The sequence below is a fragment of the Mauremys reevesii genome, linkage group 10, assembly GCF_016161935.1.
Source record: "Mauremys reevesii isolate NIE-2019 linkage group 10, ASM1616193v1, whole genome shotgun sequence".
Lineage (NCBI taxonomy): Eukaryota > Metazoa > Chordata > Testudines > Geoemydidae > Mauremys > Mauremys reevesii.
Genome location: NC_052632.1, coordinates 81,754,283 through 81,773,151, shown reverse-complemented (window position 1 = coordinate 81,773,151; position 18,869 = coordinate 81,754,283). Strand labels below are relative to the sequence as shown.

Sequence of the window (18,869 nt, the reverse complement as noted above, 5' to 3'; positions counted from 1 at the left end):
GCATGTCTGTTCAAGGGCCATGGATCCTTCGTAAGCTGGGTTCCTACTGCAACCGTGTCCACCTCAGAAAACCCCCCAGCACTGGTGGCAGATACAGCATCAGTGAAATATTGGGCCACAGAGACGAGCTCCAGTCCTTACAGGTGGCCTCTCAAGGACTGAGTTAAGGTGTAGTGGGATGGGAACTTGCATTGCAGCTGCCTCCGTCATGCCTGGTCTGTAGGTAGAGGAAGGATATCATGCTTCCTCAGGCCCTCACAAGCACTAACTTCTCTGATAGACACACACAAATTCACTCCATTTTTAACCATCTGTCGATACACACTTCCCCTCCTCATTCATTTTAATCAAACACAAGCACCATTTGGAAAGCTTTTAAAGACCTTTTCAGGTACGTCTTAAGTTTTACCTCTCAGCTAACAGGCGTGGCTGCTAGACCAGTAAAGCTTGATGAAACCTACCTTGTTAAGAAAGATCAAAAAGCCCTCTGCATGCACATTTCCCCTCACCTGAGTTACTGTTCCTGTGGCCAGTCATCTCGATTCACAGCCACGCTTCCCTTTTGAGGCAGGGTGTCGTTTGCTGGGCGATCTCGCTATATAATTTTTACAAGTAATATTGTTCGTGGGCAATGCATCAGGCAAAGAGGCTGTGACTGACTCGCATTTCAGTTGGGTGGGAGAAGAATTTAATGTTCCTTTCATACTCATAACAAATGGCTGCATTATTAGTAATGGCTTGCAGGGAAAGCCAAATGAATAAATGATACCTGGCCCATTTATCTTGGAGATTTCCCTGCTTGTGCTGCAAGTGTGCTCTGCATCCTGCCCCTCCTTTGCAGCCAGAACCCTTTAAAGAAGGTTGGAAGCAGCAGGGAGCTGGTGCTCAGAATAACCTTGTGTCCCACTGCTGACAAGCAGGGCCAGTGCTGTGTTTAGCTCAGGTGGGTGCACTCCAGGTGGGGGTCGCTGGGGCAGGTCCCAGCATGGGCTGATTTCTGACAATCTCATCTTTCATTCAGTACTGAATAAACACAAGTCCCCCCCCCCCAGTGCATTAACCCCATGCATTGGGCCCCAGGGGACTAAATCCAAGCTGCAAGTGCCCCCTGGATTCTAGAGGATTGACGCCTCTACAATCTAAGTGGACTGAAGACAGTTCTTGGGTGCTTCTTAAACACCCTAAAACTGAACCCAGATCTTACTCCCAGGGTCAAACACCTCCCTTCTGCCAATCCTATGGTTATGTGGAGTTACGCAAGGTAGGAATTCGGCCCCTTATCTCAATTATTCAGAAACAGGCCATCCCTCCCTGGTGAGACTGGACTCTGAGAAGAGCCGTCCATGCCCAGGGTCCGAGCAGGAGTCGGTGATGCTCAAAGGACTCTCTCTAGGTGCTACTGGGGGGAGGTGGGGAGGAGTACACCCATCGCCCTTGGTTCCATTTGACAATCTGCTCTTTACAAACCATGCGCCTCTTCCCCTTCCAGCTCCATGACCATCACCTTGCCAACCCCCGCGGCCCGAGTCCACAGCCTCTCTCACTGGCTCTACAATCAGACCGACACTGTACTGCAGGGCTTGGTGAAGCAGGGGGACCCGCAGCACGTCATCGAGTACTCTCTGGCCCTCATCACAATCTTAAATGAGGTAAAGCAGTGCTGTCTGACCTGCTGCCTGGCTGGCTACCAGCTCTGGTTGGCTGGCCGCTCATTATCCAGTCCATGAGCTCACCTTGGACCTGAGGTAAACTGACGGTTTCACCCGGTCTCTCAAGTAAGTTAGTAGATGTTGGAGACCTGCTGTGGGATGCTGGGCTGTGCTGGAGATCTGAGTGCGTCACAGTCACATGACGTGTGTGAGAGCAGGGGGCACCAAAGTAGGCCCAGGAGAGGGAAATGTATCCTGTGCCCACCCCCAAGCCTCATAGCCTACTTTCCTCCTCCGGATGCAGCCAGCCTTCCCTCACCGTCTTCTGCCCCAGGTTTAAACACTGCACTTACCAATAGAAACCTCAGCCTGAGCTCCCCCTTGGGCTGGCTGCTGCTAAGCTCTCCCTCTCTCGCTAGCTTTCTTACACCTGAGAGGGTGCCACTGAGACCTGCCTGGCCCAGCTGCCAGGATGAGTCAGCAGAACAGCTCTGCACCCACACACAGGGCCTTCCATGGGTGCCCGACACGTGGCCACAAAGTACAACTCATGATTTTTCTCTCTTAACCATCATCTTCCCAGGCTCCCCCCACAACTCCCCCAGCCCCTTTGTTCATTGTCATTCATAGCAGGTGCCCAGCTCCCATAGATGTTTGTGGTTGCCTCTTTCTTGCCGCAGATGAGCCTCGTCCCATCCTTTAGAGCCTATCAGTGTTGGTCCCTCAGGAAGTCACCACAGGGCTCTCCCTTCCCCATCCCTGAAGGACTGAGCACACGGCTTCCTCCGAAAGCCCAGACCACTAGGTGAATGGGGAACAAGAGAACAGGCCCTGAACTCCAGCCATGGACTACTCCATGGCAGTACAGTGGGCACAGATGCCTGTGCCAATCTAACCCACCTGGATTGTCCATAGCATAAAATTGTGTTTCCCTAACACTCTGTAAAGAGTCACTGTGCAGCTGGGAAGCCCAATTTTCAAAACATGGCCACTTACACAGAGCATCCAGATCTCCATCTGGGTGCCCCGCTTTGTGCTTTGCTGTGTAAATGCCAGTTGTATGCACCTAGGTACCAGTTTAAGCCTGCAGAACAGGGGTGCCCTATTAAATTGCCCATCTGACTCACAGAATTAGACTGGAACGCTCTGTTGAAAGCTGGGCCCACCGAGTGGCCCAACAAACAACAGCATAGGCAAGAGAGGAGATCTGATACGATCACACATCAGCTTTGAAACATGACCAGCTGGAGAGAGACAAGAATGTTCTCAGAGCTGGCAGAAGCTGCAGAGGAGAAGACTCTCTTTCACTGACACTGCAAGAGTGCCTCTTACCCTGTGCTACTGAGACTGTTTCCTGTCCTGCTTCCAGTTATATTTTCCACTGGAAGCAGAATGCAAAGAGGCTTTTTAACTTTCAAATTGTATCCAGCAGCAGCAGCCCTGGCTGAGTCTGCCGAGAACCCAGATATCAGAGACTCCCAGCTGGAAAGTCATTAAGTGCTGCAATGGAAATTTGTGGTTGAGTACTAAAGCTCCTGTTCGGCAAGATTCTGATAACCCCCCCTGCTTTTGTTTCCCCTAAGCACGAGCACTTGATGGGCTCAGAAGCCGAGACCGGGAACGAACTAGATCTTCGCACCTGGACGCGGAGGAACATCACCGAGACCCTCATCTCCCTGAATGTCAACACTGTGGATGATATCCAGCAGATCTCCGCTGCCCTTGCTCAGTGCATGGTATGGGACCCTCCAGCCTCATTCTGCTCTGACGCTGAGGGATGGAAAGAAAGGGTAGCTCTGGCCATTCCTTGTTCCGTTTCAGCTTCGCGCACATACACACACGTTGATCATACCCAGAGGACAGGTATAATTTGTCGGTGACATCTGTAGGGCGTGTGTGTTTCTCTCCATCCATCTTTAAGTGCAAGCATTATCATTGCTACCCTTTTCTCATCTATCATTCTCGAAAGGCAGCGAGAGATGAATGTGCGCTCATCCCCTGCAGCTGTTACCAAAGAATTTATACCTGTCCTCTGGAAATGGCCCTAGCACAGCTGCTTGGCAGCAGGCGGCTCTGAGCTGTCATCATTGGAAGTATTGTATTCCACACTATGGCAGCCTAGCTGGTGGACCCTGCTTCCTAGTGCTGGGGCTGCTCCCTGTTGGATTCAGGAGGGGCTCTTCATGCTTCGTCAGCTGGGCATCGAACGAATGAGCCCAGCTATTTAATGGGCTTGGCTTTGGGTGGCCAGCCAATGAGCCAGCTACTCCTCCTCCCCTACCTCTCAAAGGGGCTGTGAGGCTTTGCTTGCCCATCACCGTGATTTCTGAGCACCTCCCTCATACCGATAAATAGCTCCGCAAGCTCGCTCATTGGGAATGCGGCCTGACATGAATCAAACAGACCGCTGCTGAGCGTCACTCTCAAAATCCTTGTCCCCTGACCCCCACTTTGCTTCGAACAGCTCATCCTGGGATCCTTCTCTCCAAAGTCACTGCTTTCTCGTCTGCCTCTGACCCTGCCCTGAACTCTGGCCCCATACATCACTTTCCTCTGCCGGATTTTACTAGTATGAGACACACGTGACCTCTTATTATGAGCCTGCAACCCAGCACCTCATCGGACTGTAGTGGAGCTGGTCAGGGAATGGAGTTTTTGTCCCGTGGTCAGGCTTTGACATTCTGAGCCAGAACAAAAAGCTGAAATAGCAACCAAAAAAAAAAAAGGCAGAGAACAAAAAGTTTGAAATTGGAAAAATAGGGAAAAAAGGCATCGTTTTAAAGTAACTTTTTTGTTTGGTTTTAGAAATGTTGGCTCAAAATTAAACTGCTTGTTTCTATTCTCCCTATTGGGGAGAGTTTCTATTTTGACAAAAACCACATTTTCTGACTGGAAAATATTTCACGTCAGCTCTGCTCCTTGGGTAACAGTCTCCCTGGGGCAGTTCTCCCGTGACTCCTTTTTGCTGTTCTCGCTCTTCCTTCCTCTGCTCTGTGTAACTTGTTTTCATCTTACATGCTGCTGCTGTCTCTTCTTTAGATAGTAAGATCCTCACGGTAGAGAGGTGTCCTCTTATATCTCTGTAAATGGTGCTGTATATTAATGTACAAACACAAGCCACGGGGCTTTCACACCCCTTTGTGCTGCAAGTCGTTCTGACATCTGGGGTGAATCCTCTGATGACAAAAAGAAGAGGAGCTAGGAGCTGGGTGGTGGTAACCGCTTCCATGTGTTTCGTAGATGATTCCCATCGAGCCTGCTGAGTGTGCTGCAGACTCAAGCCCAGGCTTTAAACATAGAACATTCTGTTTCTTAGACACATCTGGGAGTGGATGGGAGGGACGGTCATCAAAACTGGGTGGTGAAATCCCTCCCACAGTTCTAGGACATGTTTGAATGTTGGAGATGGATTCAGTTAGAGCCAAATCCTGCTCCCATTGAAGACAATGGAAAAAACCCAACCGCCTCTGGTTGACTTCAACAGGAGTAAAATTCAGCCCTGAGGTAACAACTTGAAAGAAGCAACAAGAGACACATTCACTCCTGGTGTCAGAACCCCAGGGACTTGGGTGCCCTGCCTTGCATTGGTACCGCTAGACAGGCTATTATTGCAGGGTGAGTTGCCTAGGCAACGCAGTGACGGGAACTCTAGACGTCCGGTAGGTAGGTAGATTATGGTATCCAGCGGACTTGGTTGTGGATAAAGTACAATCTGAAGAGAAATATTACAGATGTGCCACACAGGGTGCACGGCCCCGATCCAGCAGCGCTCCTTAGCACAGGCTGAACTAGACGCAGGTGAGTAGCCTCAGAGCCAGAGCGCTCAGCACTTTGTGGGACTGAACCCAGTAAGTACCATGCCCGGCTGCTACTGCCTTTTATACAGAATTGATTTCTGCTGGATTAGCCTGCATTTCTAATGGCAGGTGGCGAGCAAGGAGCTTCTTTGCAGATCATGTCTGACTGGGACCTTGAACAAGCTGGAGAGCATGATGGCCATCCTCCAGGGCGAAACCACTCAGGGCATCATGACACCAACAGCCATCGCAGACAACATCCTCAACATTACGGGTCAGTTCTGGGGGTCCCCAAGCAACGGGGACATTCTCTAGGAGGTGTTCAGGGCACGGACGTCACTGCGTGGATGGGGGGTAGATTTTAAAAAGATGATCAGGGAAGGACCGGGCTAGAAAAGCTGGGAAAGGTTTCTTAGGCCTTCTCCTGGCTGGGAGATGTCCTGAGCAAAGGCTGCCTACAGCTGGTGTTTATCACAGAGGTGGGCCAGTGCCAAGCCCTCCATTTGAATAGCATCCCCCTCCAGGCTTTGGGGAAATCTGAACCTGTAGGTTGGGCCCACCTGTAATTTATCATCTCTCCGATTTTCCCACTGTCATCCTGCAAGGGCATTTGAAACCGACAGCCCCTGAATTAATGAAGTAGTTGATACTCTAGGGAACAGCCCTTTTATAGGAAGCTTGAGGATAACAGAGGCAGCTTCCAGATGTGTGGGCTGCCATGCACAGCGTCAAGCTGGGCTTCAGCCTTGGCAGATGTGCTTATGGAAACTCCATTGGCCTCGGCGGATGACATCACCTTCAGGTTACCTCTAAAGAAAAGCCCTTTATTGACATGCTTGCAATGGGCTGTGTTTGTAATGGCATTACTCTTTATAGTTCCAGGGGTTTGTTATATTGGTTCTATGTGTCTATTTCCCTCTATCCACTTTTCTCTCAGCCCTTTCACAGAAGGAAGAGAACGCTCACATTAGGATCTTTAACTTCAGGTCTTAACCACACCATAGATTAGAGAAAACGCAGTGATGCAGAAGAGCACTGTAGGTTTAGTTACGGACGATGTAGAGCTTTCATTGTGGAAGGTCATGTGTCACAATGCTGTAGTCCAATAGAAAGCCAGTAAGGAAGGAGCTTTCCTGATGGTTGTGGGAAAGAATTGAATGTTGCCTAGACTGTGGTGCTCACTGCTACTCCGTTTGCTATTTTACCTCTCTCCTTACAGGGGACTTAATACACCTCGTCAACACAGTTCCACAGGAGTCAAAACTCCAGGAATTGTGCAACGATCCCCACCGCTTACAGGTAGCTTCCCAAGCCTACCGCCTGTCCTCCAGCCTGATGCGCATCCTCATGAAGTCCCGGGTGCTGAATGAGGAGCCCCTTGAATTGGTGGGAGGAGAAATCGTGGCCAAAGGCAAACGGTCTGATCCCCTCAACTTGCTCTGCTATGAGAACACGTTGGACTGCCAGTTCTCCATCCCCCAGGCCTTCAACACCACCTTCTCCGACCTGACCGACGTGATCCAAGTCATGTTCCGGATGGACTCCAACCCCTTCCCCTTTGGCTACATCAGCAACTACACCGTGTCCACAGAGGTGGCCTCCATGGAGTTTCAAACCAACAACGGGACCCAGATTCCCATCGGGAGTCTGGACGCAGAGAAGGCCATCACTGTGATGGTATCGAACAATGGCATGACGAACATCTCTGCTGGCTCCGCAATCATTCAGGGAAAGACTTCGGTGAACCTAGTTGTTACGACAGAAAACAACAACAGAGAAGCAGGATTGCATTTCCAGCTCACCTACAGAGTCTTAAATGGTAGGTACTGCACTTTTTCTACTGCTCGATATACTTTTCATCTGAAGGACTGAGAGAGCACAGGACCTGGGGCCTGCATGCGAAACGAGATCTGCTACAGGGCAGGGACAACTCAAGCACAACACGTGAGCACAGTGCAGCAAGGGATCAGGATTGAGAGCTGCACTGCAAGTCACGGCCATATGGGAGTCACTGTTCCCAGTGGGACTAGAGCTCAAATCCTTCGCTCTCCAGGAGCACAGGCCTGAACCACTGGAGCCAAAGGAGAATCCTGTTGGCACATAGCAGCCTCAGAGCTTCGTCCGTGTGTTCCAGTGACATTGGGCAGGGTAGATGCTTTCCAAATGCTCAGAGTCTAGATGCGCTAGGACTGGTATATCATAGTCTCTGTGGACTCCCAGCCACTAGAGGGTGAGAGGATCATGCTTAGGATTCCCGTTCCCTGCTGCAGAGGGGAGGGTTGATACCTAATTAGAGAGCCAGCCGCACACCTCTGAGCCCAGGAGCTGCCGAGCTGCACAAGTGGTGGAGGAAGTTCCTTACTCTCACCCCTACGTCCTTGCAAGAGCCTGGCAGAACCTAGCCCCAGGTTTTACTAGGGCATGTCAGACATTGCAGGATGCGCTACCTTTGGCTGCACTCGCCCGGCACACCTGGTGCCACTCTCCTCTTGCAGGAGGAATGTCAGGTGGGTCTGGGCCGGCTCCCGCTGACTTCGCTCACACAGGGTCAAACCCCAGTCGAGCATTTCCCCCTTGGAGGGCTGGAGCTAATGGTATACAAATGCAAGTTGAGCTGCGCGGTGAGAATGGCCCGTGGGTTACCTCTGGCGTTAGTGACATGCTAAGATACAGCGGGACTGAGCATGTGTTCCTCAGCACCAAAGGCCCAGTCCTGTGCTGGGCAGAGCCACCTCCCTCCCTGCTGAGGGCAATGGGAGTGGAAGGCATGTAAACCCTTAGCAGCAGGTGCTCTGCACCTCTCAGGATGGATCCTTCCAACCAGTCCTGTATGGGCTGCTGACACGCGAGCGTGGTACCAGGAGCAGTGGCACTTAACATTCACTTCTGTAAATATCCCAGGTCCAATCTAGCAGCCGTCACATAAACAAGACACCTGCTGAAGTGAGCAGGATCGAGGCCCGTGCAAGGAAAGCCAGGCTGGGGGTTTGTAAAGTGCTTTCCATTCCCTCTTCCCCTTGCTGCCCAGATCGTTACATCTTGAGCGAGCTGGAGCCGTTCATCGCAGCCTACCTCTCTCTCTCGCCTGCGCCCAACGAGAACAACTGCAGCGCGGCCAAGAAGATCGGGCTGGAGGCCGTGGAGAGACGGGACCACAAGCGCTACACTTTCTTCATTTCCCCAATGTAAGAGAACCACCCCCCCCCCCGGGTAATCTCTAGCCCTGGCTCTCGCTTGTGGCTTTAGACCATAAGCTTTTGGGGCAGCTTACGCATTCTGGCATCAGGCACATCTGCTGCTCCGGTCTCCCCTTGCTCGAAGTCTGGTTCCTGCCGGCATACGTGTCCCTCCGCTGGTAGGGCTGTTTGGTGCTTTTCCCCGTCTGGCCAAACTGCGGAGGAGTCTCCTTTCCGGGAAAGCAGCATCCCAGGCAGAGTCCCGGTGTCATTACTATGACCCTCCTGCTCAGCTTCTTTACTAGGGCCCAGCCTCCCTTGAGCACCTGCCCAACTTCTCCCCACACCAAGGGAACCGCCTCCCAGCGCTGCAGCTCCTTTCCCAGTAACCTTTGCTCCCTCCCCCGGCTCCAAGCAAGCCTTCAGCACCCCTTCCCCAAGCTCAGTTCAATTCACACTACTGAGGCAGGGGTCACCACTGCAGGAGGCTCATTCCCCAGAACTCAATGGCCCCTTCACCCTGATGATGCAAGCTGAGTAAGGGGCTTGCTTCCTCCCTCCCTCCCTTTCAGGGAATACCTACGTGAGCACCGGTGCCAACCTAGCCTCAACCCCACACTGTGAACGTGCTGCCCAGGCCTCTTCCTTCTCATGCTCTATTCACCCCCTGGCCCTGTCTGGATTCTGCTCCTAGGCCCCAGCCAGGCTCCTTGCCCTTAGCCCATCCTGGCTGTTGCTCCAGGTCTACCCATCCCTGGACAGCTGCTATGGGGCAGCTCACACACCCACCTCCTCCCTTGAACCTCTCTCCTGACTAAGCAAGAGGCTTGCCTTATATACTGCAGTCACTTGACTGTCACCTGCCCCTTTCCCAGCAGAGCTGGAACTGCCCTTAAAAGGAACAGACTGCCCTGTTACAGATGCATTAATGGTTCAGCACAGATCACCTACTGTACAGTGCCACAAAACTTAGGGTCTGGAGGAGTGAGCTAGGCACTGGGTGGTCCTGAGTTCTAATACTGACTCTTGACTTACTGTGTGGCCTTCCGCAAATCACCTTTGGCCTCTGTTCCTCATTTTCCCCCATCTGTAAAATGGGAGTATTGATATTCACCCACCTACCTGCCCACGTAGTTCAGGTCTGCATGGCACTTTGAGCACGTAAAGTTCTATATAAATGTTTAGTATTATTATTGTACTGTTAGATTTTGGGATCCAACCTTTCTTTTTTATTGTGTTAATCATTAGCACAACTTCAGGAGTTGAAATATTTCTTTTTTTTTTTCCACAGCAATAAATGTTTACGCCTCCCATTATTTATGAACCACTCCTAGGTGTTACCCAAGAAGAAAGTTGGTGGTCTGGGAATAGGTGGGGCCAGGGTAGAGCCACTGCTGTATAATTTAGCACGGCTTCCAGGGCTTTGGGTAACAAGATTCTCAAAGAGGGATTCATAGTCTTAATGAACAAATCCTTTCCCAGGCCCGCTACGGAAGCGTCACCCGGGTCAGGGTAACGCAGTTACGGGGTGGTGGGGTAGCTGTGCCACCGATTCGCTTTTGCAAAAGAGGAGAATGTGCACTATAATTATTGCACCTACCACACCGGGCTCCTAGTCCATGACTAATAGACATACAAACAATAATAAGTAATAAAGCCTTGGGGAGCCCATGGGTTTCCCCACAGCAAAAGGACTCTGTAAATTACTCACCATTAGTAGGATCCATTTTCCTATGTCGCTTTGCACAGAAGTTGGTACTGAGTCAATTGCTCTCCACGCAGCAGGGCTGTTCGCATGGAAAGACACTTGTGTGCCATAGATCGGCTCAGGGTAGAGATTCGCGGCTCATCCAGGGGCTGGCGGATAAGCAGCCCCGTGCTTGCTCTTCTCTTTTTAGTACTGATGACACCACCAAGGACTATTACTTCAACATCACAAACCATTTCAGTTGGTCGCCGGTGGAGGTGACCCTGAGTTTGTACACCTCCTTGTGCCAGTACTTCTGTGAGCAGGAGAGGAGGTGGAAGACGGAAGGCATCATCCCATTGGAGGAGACCAGCCCGGATCAGGCGGTGTGCTTAACCCAACACCTGACAGCCTTCGGAGCCAGCCTGTTTGTTCCCCCAAACTCCGTCCAATTCATATTTCCTGTGAGTAAAAACAAAAACCAGACACTGGAGCTTTCCTGCACACTGGATAAATTAGCAGCTTGCTGGCTTTTGAATGTGCTTGCTTGAAAAAACAACTGCTGTTCTCAACACATCTCACAAGCTAAGTAGAGTCATGCCTGACCTATGCTTGGATGGGAGACCAGCCAGCAGGACTGGTGGTGTTCCTCTCTGAGTTGCCCCAGCATAGCCCCCTTGGGAACTTTGCTGCGGGAGGTGCCTTGTTTCAGAGAGATGCACACATCGGTCCTGACCAGTTGTAGTCATTAAAAACCCCATAGCACTTTTACTGAGTGGTTAAGCCCCAGTGTCCTGGCCAAATTCTGGTTGCATTTTGCTTACCTTATCATTTTTGCCACTGTTTCAGTTGGATACCGAGTTGTTCCCTTCCTGCCCAAAGCTGTTGCATAGTTTCGTTTTACACTTTTAGAGGTGGCTCCTGCCAGGTGCTCTGTGCCTCCTGATGGAGTTCAGTCTTCTCTGTAGCTCTGTAAGCGACGTCAAGGGGAGCTACAGGCGTTCAGCGCTTTCCTGCATGAAGCCCTGGACAGCTGCTGAATTCCACTCCAGAGGTGGATGCATTTCAGCAGTGAGCAAAGTGATTGATGTGCATATGCATAGTCTGTACTCCAGTTAGGGAGCCTGCAGGATGGACGTCACTATGTAAGACGAAGATATTTGTTACTTATTGTTATTGCAGTCAGCGAGGCAGTGAGCGTGAGGCTGTGAAGGGAGGAGCATGGGGAGGGAAAAGCATCTTTCAATATCTTTCATTTTGCTTAGGCTCCTGGCCCGGGTCTCAACTACATCGTTCTGCTGACGTGTGCCGTCTGCTTTGTGACATACTCTGTGGCCATGCTGATTGTGCACAAACTGGACCTGATCGACATTAACCGAGTGGGGGTGATTCCATTCTGCGGGAAGAATGGGATGTATAAATATGAGATCCTGGTGAAAACCGGCTGGGGCCGAGGATCAGGTCAGTAACAGCGTCACTCTCTGGACTGGCTGACTGTGGGGTAGCTTCCATATTAGTCCTTTGAGACTTCTAGGCACCGCATCACAGCAAATCCCCCTGCATGTCACAGAACTTCCCCAGGGTTCTCCGGAGCAGTGAGGGAGGGTTGCCCCTGAGGATCTGGAAGGTGTTTCCAGCTCTGAAAGGGGTTGAGTTATTCTGCCACGGTCCGGCTCCTTCTTGCAGTTCTGCTGAAAGCACCCATGTATGTCTTTGAGACGTTTTCAGTTCAGGCCAAGTCAATGAGACTTTGCTGGCATGATGAGCTGCCGCAGCGTAAAAAGGAAACAGCCTTCAGGTAAGTGTCAAATATAAGAATGAGCCACAGAGGACGGGTCTTCATACTGGGCTTGGGGCTTGATCCCGTGTCCATTTACCAGCCCTGCCTGTTCCTGATTGGGAGCGATGGCTCCTTTCTCCCACGATTAGGCACAATTTCTCCTCTTCTCATTTTGCTGAGATGTCGCTCGTGGTTCCCGATCGTTTCAGGGAGAGCCTTGTTTTACTCCAGCTGGCCCTTTGGGGCCAGCGCTGCTATAAGACAGTGAGTTGGATTCTCTCCTGCTTTATGTGCATCGCCAGCACAATTAATCGCTTCACTCTGGTCCCTGAGTCTCTCTTAGCAGTGAGGAGTTAGGAGGCAGAAAGCTTGGGCTGGGATAGCAGCCACAACCGCTAGAAACATCGTCTTTGGACTTTGAAACTCGAGCGGCTATAATCTGGGAGCGTTGATTGAGCGTCTGGACGGAATGCCCTGGTGTCACTGTTGGACAGCTGCTCTCATTGGCGCCAATGGCTTCCCTGGGAGCAGGCTCATGCCCTGTCACCATGTCTGGATCCTTATAGGCGAGCAGGGGACATTTAGGTGGCCCAGGTGAAACAAGGAGTGTCTGGCAGCTGGTCCCGGGGAGTAGTCAAAGAAAACAAGCCTTTCAGCCACTCCATGGAAAGAACATCCAGAACAAACATCTCCTCCCTCCAGGATGTCAGCAAGTTAAAGAACATTAGCTCACATCCCATCTCAGAAGGAAACATACTAAAGCCCATGTATCAATCCCATCTCACCAGCCGGCTCTTCCAAGCTGTGTGTAACCCTATCTCTGGGTGTGGGGAGGCCAAGCAGCAACCATGGATACAAGCATGTTAATTTCTTGCGGGTCTCTGGGTGGCCTCTCAAAAGGGCCATTTCATTTGGTCACAGGGTTGGGGGAGAGAACTCTGCACTGGATGGGATCTGCCAAACTGTGCCTTCCTGTTAACTCCTGCCAGGTACCACCGCCCACGTGGGGCTCACCCTGTACGGCGTGGATAATAAGAGCGGTCACAGGCATCTGGATGGGGAGAACGCTTTCCACCGCAACAGCCTCGATGTTTTTCAGATTGCGACGGAGCAGAGCCTGGGCAGCGTCTGGAAAATCCGCATCTGGCATGACAATAAAGGTGAGGCCTGGGCAGGTGTGCCAGGTTCGGACAGCTGGGACGATCACCATCGGGCTGGTGGTTTACACTGGTGTAAACTGGTGTGAGATCTGAATCAAACCTATGGTATTCGATATTCTTGCAAGGTTTCTGCCTGTGCCACTCTTGGCTACCCCCAGAAACCCTGCACGAGCAGCCATTCTTGCACGGGAGATTGTGCTGGGAAGCTGATGAACTCTGATGGAGAACTAAGAACATTCACTGCCTTAGCACACACCACACCCCGGAGAGACATTATTGTCCAGTGGCCAGGGCATGGGGCTGGCAGCCAGGGGACCTGAGCACTAGCCCCAGCTCTATCACTGCGTTTCCTTGGGAAAGTCTCTAAGGCCATGTTTGCCAAAGGACTCTAATTTTGAGTGCCCCACCATAGACACGTAGGCTGACGTTTTCCAACGGGGTTGCCTGGAATTAGGTGTGTAAATCGACGTGCAAGCCCCAAAATGATTTTCACAGATGTCCTTGGTGCCTCAGCTACTGCAGATTGGGGCTATATTCTATTTACCTACATTTGTAAAGTGCTTTGAGATGGAAGTGTCTGTCTTAGGCCCTTCCAGAGTGCCCCAGACCGTAGCACCTGCGTGCCGCCCAGTCCCGTAGGGATGAGGAGTGCGATTGATAAGCATTACTGACTGTTATTACTCTCCTGATCTCGTCCCCGGGGCTGTGCAGCTGTTGATACTGCATGGCAACCCCTGTGCCCCTGCAGAGGGATGGTCTGCCATGAGCCACCTTGCTCTGTTTCCCTGCTCTTAGGACTCAGCCCTTCTTGGTACCTGCAGCACGTCATAGTCCGAGACCTGCAGACCAGCAAGAGCTACTTCTTCCTGGTGAATGACTGGCTGTCCGTGGAGAGCGAGGAGAGCGACGGCATGGTGGAGAAGGAGGTCTATGCCGCCAGTAAGTGCTTGGCTGCTGGGACACGCGGCCTGGAGCATTCAGTGTTCATGGGATACAAGGAGGAGGGCAGGGCAGTTTGTGGGACTTTGGGGCTTGTTATTTTGTAGGGAATGCCAAAAGAGTGACTGTATGGACCACATCATGGGCTCCCCGTCAGTGCCCTCATGCTGGATTGAGATTGGAGGGGCTCTGCTGGCTTCTTTCTGCCTTTACCTGCTCTGGCTCTGTCTTCTCCACTACCAGAGCGTATGTGGCAAAGAAGGAGGCCACAATGAAACCCCAGCTCTGAGGGATGGGTCCCGGCCTCACCACACAGGCCCCCGGGAGCCCCAGCTCTGAGGGATGGGTCCTGGCCTCACCACACAGGCTCCCGTGAGCCCCAGGACTGAGGGATGGGTCCCAGCCTCACCCCCTAGGCCCCCGTGAGCCCCAGCTCTGAGGGATGGGTCCCAGCCTCACCCCCCAGGCCCCCGTGAGCCCCAGGACTGAGGGATGGGTCCCAGCCTCATCACACAGGCCCCTGTGAGCCCCAGTTCTGAGGGCTGGTGGATCTAGGGCACAGAATGGCCCTGTCTGCAGAGCGTGGCTCTCACCTGCTCAGCCTGACCCTGGCTCTCTTTTCCCGGCATTCAGGTGAGACGGAACTGAGGAGCTTCCCTCGGATCTTCGTGGCGGAGCTGCAGCGGGGTTTCTTCGAGAAGCACGTCTGGCTCTCTATGTGGGACCGGCCCCCACGCAGCCGCTTCACTCGGGTGCAGAGAGCCACCTGCTGCTCCGCCCTCATCTTCCTCTTCCTCTGCGCCAACGCCGTGTGGTACGGTGTGGTGGGAGACGTCCATCTCAGGTGGGCCGCACATCCTACCGCGCTGCTCCTGGTCTCTCGGGATCACCTTACCAAGCCTCTGCCCTGGTCTAGGCCTGTTCAGTCCCCAGCACCCAGCCCATGGCCTGTGCAGTCACCTGGCTGTGTGGCACGCGGACCATGATCCTGTGAAGCCCCTGACCCTTGATCTATCACCTCCCTACGGTCCTCCATTTCCACCAGTGTAAAGGAAAAGGAGCTCCCTGACCTCCCTATCACAGGAATCTGTGAATTGTTACCATGCTCAGGGTATGGCTACACTTGAGAGTTGCAGCGCTGGGAGTTACAGCGCTGGTCGTCCAGCTGTGCAGGGACAGCGCTGCAGTGTGGCCACATTTGCAGCATTTGCAGCGCTGTTGTGAGTGATGCATTATGGGCAGCTATCCCAGCGTTCAAGTGGCAGCAATGTGCTTTTCAAAAGAGGGGGGTGGGGTGGAGTGTGACAGGGAGCGGGGGAGAGAGAGAGAGAGAGAGAGTGTGGATTTTTGGAGCCAACACTGTGTATCGGCTCCCTGACTTGCAAAATCAGAAACTTTTTCTGACCCCTTACTCTTTAACTGCAAAAGCCTGCAGACCACATAAGCAGCTGCCGACTCCCGGTCAAGCAAAAAGCAAACACTCAACCCCTGTGAATCGCGCAGGGAGGGGGATATCTTATTTGATTGTTCACAGATTGATCACAGCAAACAGGAGCTGTGTTTGTTTTTTTAGATAAGCAGCTCCCGGAGCCAGAGCCGCGTTCACAACAAAACAAAGAGAGGCTGCATAACAAAACAAAGGGAATAATTTAGTTAAAAGCATTCTGGGATATCTCCTAATACCCTGGAGGCCAATAACAGCGCTGGTGTGTGGCCACACTTTACGACCAGCGCTGCAGAACCAGCGCTGCAATGCTTATTCCCCAAGCAGACCCAGGTGTACGGCCAGCGCTGCAGCCAGGGAGTTGCAGCGCTGGATGTGCCCTGCAGGTGTGGACAGTTACTAATTGCAGCACTGGAAAGCCTCCACCAGCGCGGCAACTCTCAAGTGTAGCCATACCCTCAGATACCACTAGGATGGGCCTCATAGAAGAGCCTGGGTGGAGAGATCTTGCTGCTCCCTTTCTCTCTTTGGCTCCACCTTACCACCTTGTAACCTACCCTTCCACCACCACCCCTCTTAATTCTGCCTGTAGAGAAGGATTTCAGATCTTGCCAATATTCTCCCTCCTGACACTTGTGATGGGGCTAAGAAGCAGCTGGGAAGGTGTCCCGTTTGCTCTGGACACAAGTGCCATGTGTGGGGACTCCTGGCAGAAAGCAGCAGAGAGACACAACTCCGGGGTGGAATTTTTCCAATAGCCCGACCCTGATTTGTCCTGTGGGTCAGGACTTGGGAGGCTTTTTATAATCCTGGTAAAAAGCAAAGTAACAAAGCATCTAAAAATGAGCCCGAGAGAGACAGGGACAGAGCAGGTCAGCAGCAGCTGCAGTCGTTTGCTGCATAATCAGAATTTCGCCAGACCACAACAGCCCTTCACTTTGGTACTAATAACGCCACGCGAAAGGCTTTCTGCTCCAGATCCTCCAAGTTAGGCAGGTACCTTTGAGGTGCCACACATTTCAAATCCAATCCTGTTGTGATTTTGGACCTAAATACCTGAGGATCTGAGCCTAAGCCAGGGCTCTATTCTGCGCTCCTTGCACACCCAAAACTCCCAGTGGAGCCAGCAATGTCTTCTCAACAGTGTCCCTTTAAAAATTGCTTTTCCCTTCCAAATGCTGGCTCCCCAGTTCAGGTGGTGACACAGGTGATGTTGGTTCTGAATCTCTCTCCTTTTCCTAACCTTCTCCAGTCACGTGGCTGTTTCCAACCTGATCCCGCTCAGCGTTGACACCGTGGCTGTTGGTTTGGTGTCCAGCGTTGTGGTCTATCCATTGTACCTGGTCATTTTATTCCTCTTCAGGATGGCTCGTAGCAAGGTAACAGGGAAGAAAAATCATTGTCTTTCAAGGGGTGTTTTATGACAACAGATTTGCTTATAGAGGGCCAGCATCTGTCATCCTTACTCCCATTGTGTAGTATCTTACTTCAGGAGTAACAGCATGGACATAAGTAAGAGGCACAGAATCCAGCCCATAGCGATGCTACAGAAGTGTTCTGTGCACATACAAATAGCAGCTTTCATTCTCCTTTCGCTCACACCCTCATAAATCAGGTGTTGCTCCTCTGCATCCAGTAGGCTGCCAGGGGTATAAATGATAGGAGATCCAGTCCCACAGACACATCAGGCAGTCTGCGATCCAGAGCCAGGGCAGGTGAGACTAGAACAAAACCCCAATTGCACGGAAGAACGATGGGAGGCAAGCCCCATAGGAGAGACTCACAGAAAGTTGGGGGGGATGGACACAATAGGGATCAGAACAGGAGTACTTGTGGCACCTTAGAGACTAATACATTTCTTTGGAAAGCTGCTCAGCAGGAGAGTGCGAGCCGTTCCTGTGCTGGGATGCCCTTGGCTGGGGGGGACTTCAGACTCGGGGGCACCATGCAGGCAACCAGGCAATAGGCGTCATTTGACTTGTAAGCATTGGCCGGTGAGAGCTGCCCTGGGAGGTATTTGAAAAACCCCACGTGGGCTTGGGGCGCTCACCGGGTTTTGCTCTCACTGTTGCTGGGCAGACCAGGGTTGCCCGTTTCAGGGGCCGATGGGGCCACGCGCACCGTTGTGTTACAAAGCCATTTATTTGCTGGTGTAACACGTAGGCAGGTCAAGAGCGTTTGCTCGCTGAGCTAATGGATGGGGCAGCGGAAGGGGGTGCTGCAGCCTGGAGCACCGGTGTAAGTGGTGCCAGACCTGAAGGGGGGGTGGGGCCGTACATTAATTATACAAGCGAGACCTATTTCTTAGCCAGAACAATGGCCTCACCCTCCCCTCCCCGCCTCTTGTGCAGGCGTCCATCAGCCACACCCTGACCCACTCGGACCAGCAGTCCTTAGAGATCGATAACTACCTGGACTCCTCCCTCCTGGAGAGCTCCTTCCTCACCTTCCCCGGGATCCGGGCTGAGGTAAGCAGGCGACAGGACGACTCTCTTGCCTAACGGAGGCACAAAGCGGGCAGTTCCGAGTGCTTTCCCCGGCCCCTCCGGCGCCATTCAGCCTCCTTCTGTCCCTGCGTGTGCCTGCGGAGCGGAGTCATGCGTTAATTCGCGTGTACAGGGAAGAGTGGGAGGTGGCACACGGTACTGCCCCTGGCTGAGTCCCTGATGAGTAAGGGAGGGGTGGAAGCCATGCAGAGCGAGAGCAGCATGCTCTCAGCCCCCCACCTACCCAAGGCACTTACTGATACTCAGCATCCATCCGGCGCTTTCTGGCCGATCGATACACGTTAACACCCTGATTGGCCCAGTGCACTCTCACCTTCTACAGTGGGAAACGGAGGCAGAGAGGCGCTGTGAATTGCCTAAAGACATAGAGCGAGTCAGCATCAGGGCCAGTGAGTGACTGCCTGGCTTCCAGTCCTGTTCCCAAACCGCGAGGCTGGCCCCTCCCTGCTGCCATTTCCCCTGCCTGACCCCCCCGGAGAGCCCCTGGCCCTGCAGCGTTGATTTTAACCAAAACCCAGCCAGTGTTTGGTGACAAACTCATTCTGCTCCTTCCCCACAGGCCTTTTCCGAGCAAACCAAAACTGATTTGTTCCTGGACGACTCAAAAAGGTGAGCAAGCTGCCAGGGATGAAAGCCGGCAGGGATTCTGCATTTGTATGGGCCCCGAGCGCGTGCGCAGACACCTCCTTTCGTGGATTGTGGGTTGGGGAGTGTGAGACATCAAGCCCTG

At 52.5% G+C, this 18,869-nt stretch overlaps 1 protein-coding gene across 3 annotated transcripts in view; it reads left to right on the top strand.

Annotated features, from left to right (window-relative positions):
* Window positions 1–18,869, top strand: part of PKD1 (polycystin 1, transient receptor potential channel interacting) — a 139,076-nt gene that overhangs the window by 94,363 nt on the left and 25,844 nt on the right. For all 3 annotated transcript variants that reach the window (XM_039490882.1, XM_039490883.1, XM_039490880.1), the window contains exons 20-32: window positions 1,490–1,649; window positions 3,233–3,385; window positions 5,576–5,720; window positions 6,666–7,265; window positions 8,475–8,631; window positions 10,521–10,773; window positions 11,575–11,770; window positions 13,079–13,249; window positions 14,045–14,188; window positions 14,822–15,032; window positions 16,885–17,011; window positions 17,984–18,100; window positions 18,699–18,748. In XM_039490882.1, coding sequence (XP_039346816.1) covers window positions 1,490–1,649; window positions 3,233–3,385; window positions 5,576–5,720; window positions 6,666–7,265; window positions 8,475–8,631; window positions 10,521–10,773; window positions 11,575–11,770; window positions 13,079–13,249; window positions 14,045–14,188; window positions 14,822–15,032; window positions 16,885–17,011; window positions 17,984–18,100; window positions 18,699–18,748 — 2,484 coding nt within the window. The remainder of the gene's footprint in view (window positions 1–1,489; window positions 1,650–3,232; window positions 3,386–5,575; window positions 5,721–6,665; window positions 7,266–8,474; window positions 8,632–10,520; window positions 10,774–11,574; window positions 11,771–13,078; window positions 13,250–14,044; window positions 14,189–14,821; window positions 15,033–16,884; window positions 17,012–17,983; window positions 18,101–18,698; window positions 18,749–18,869) is intronic.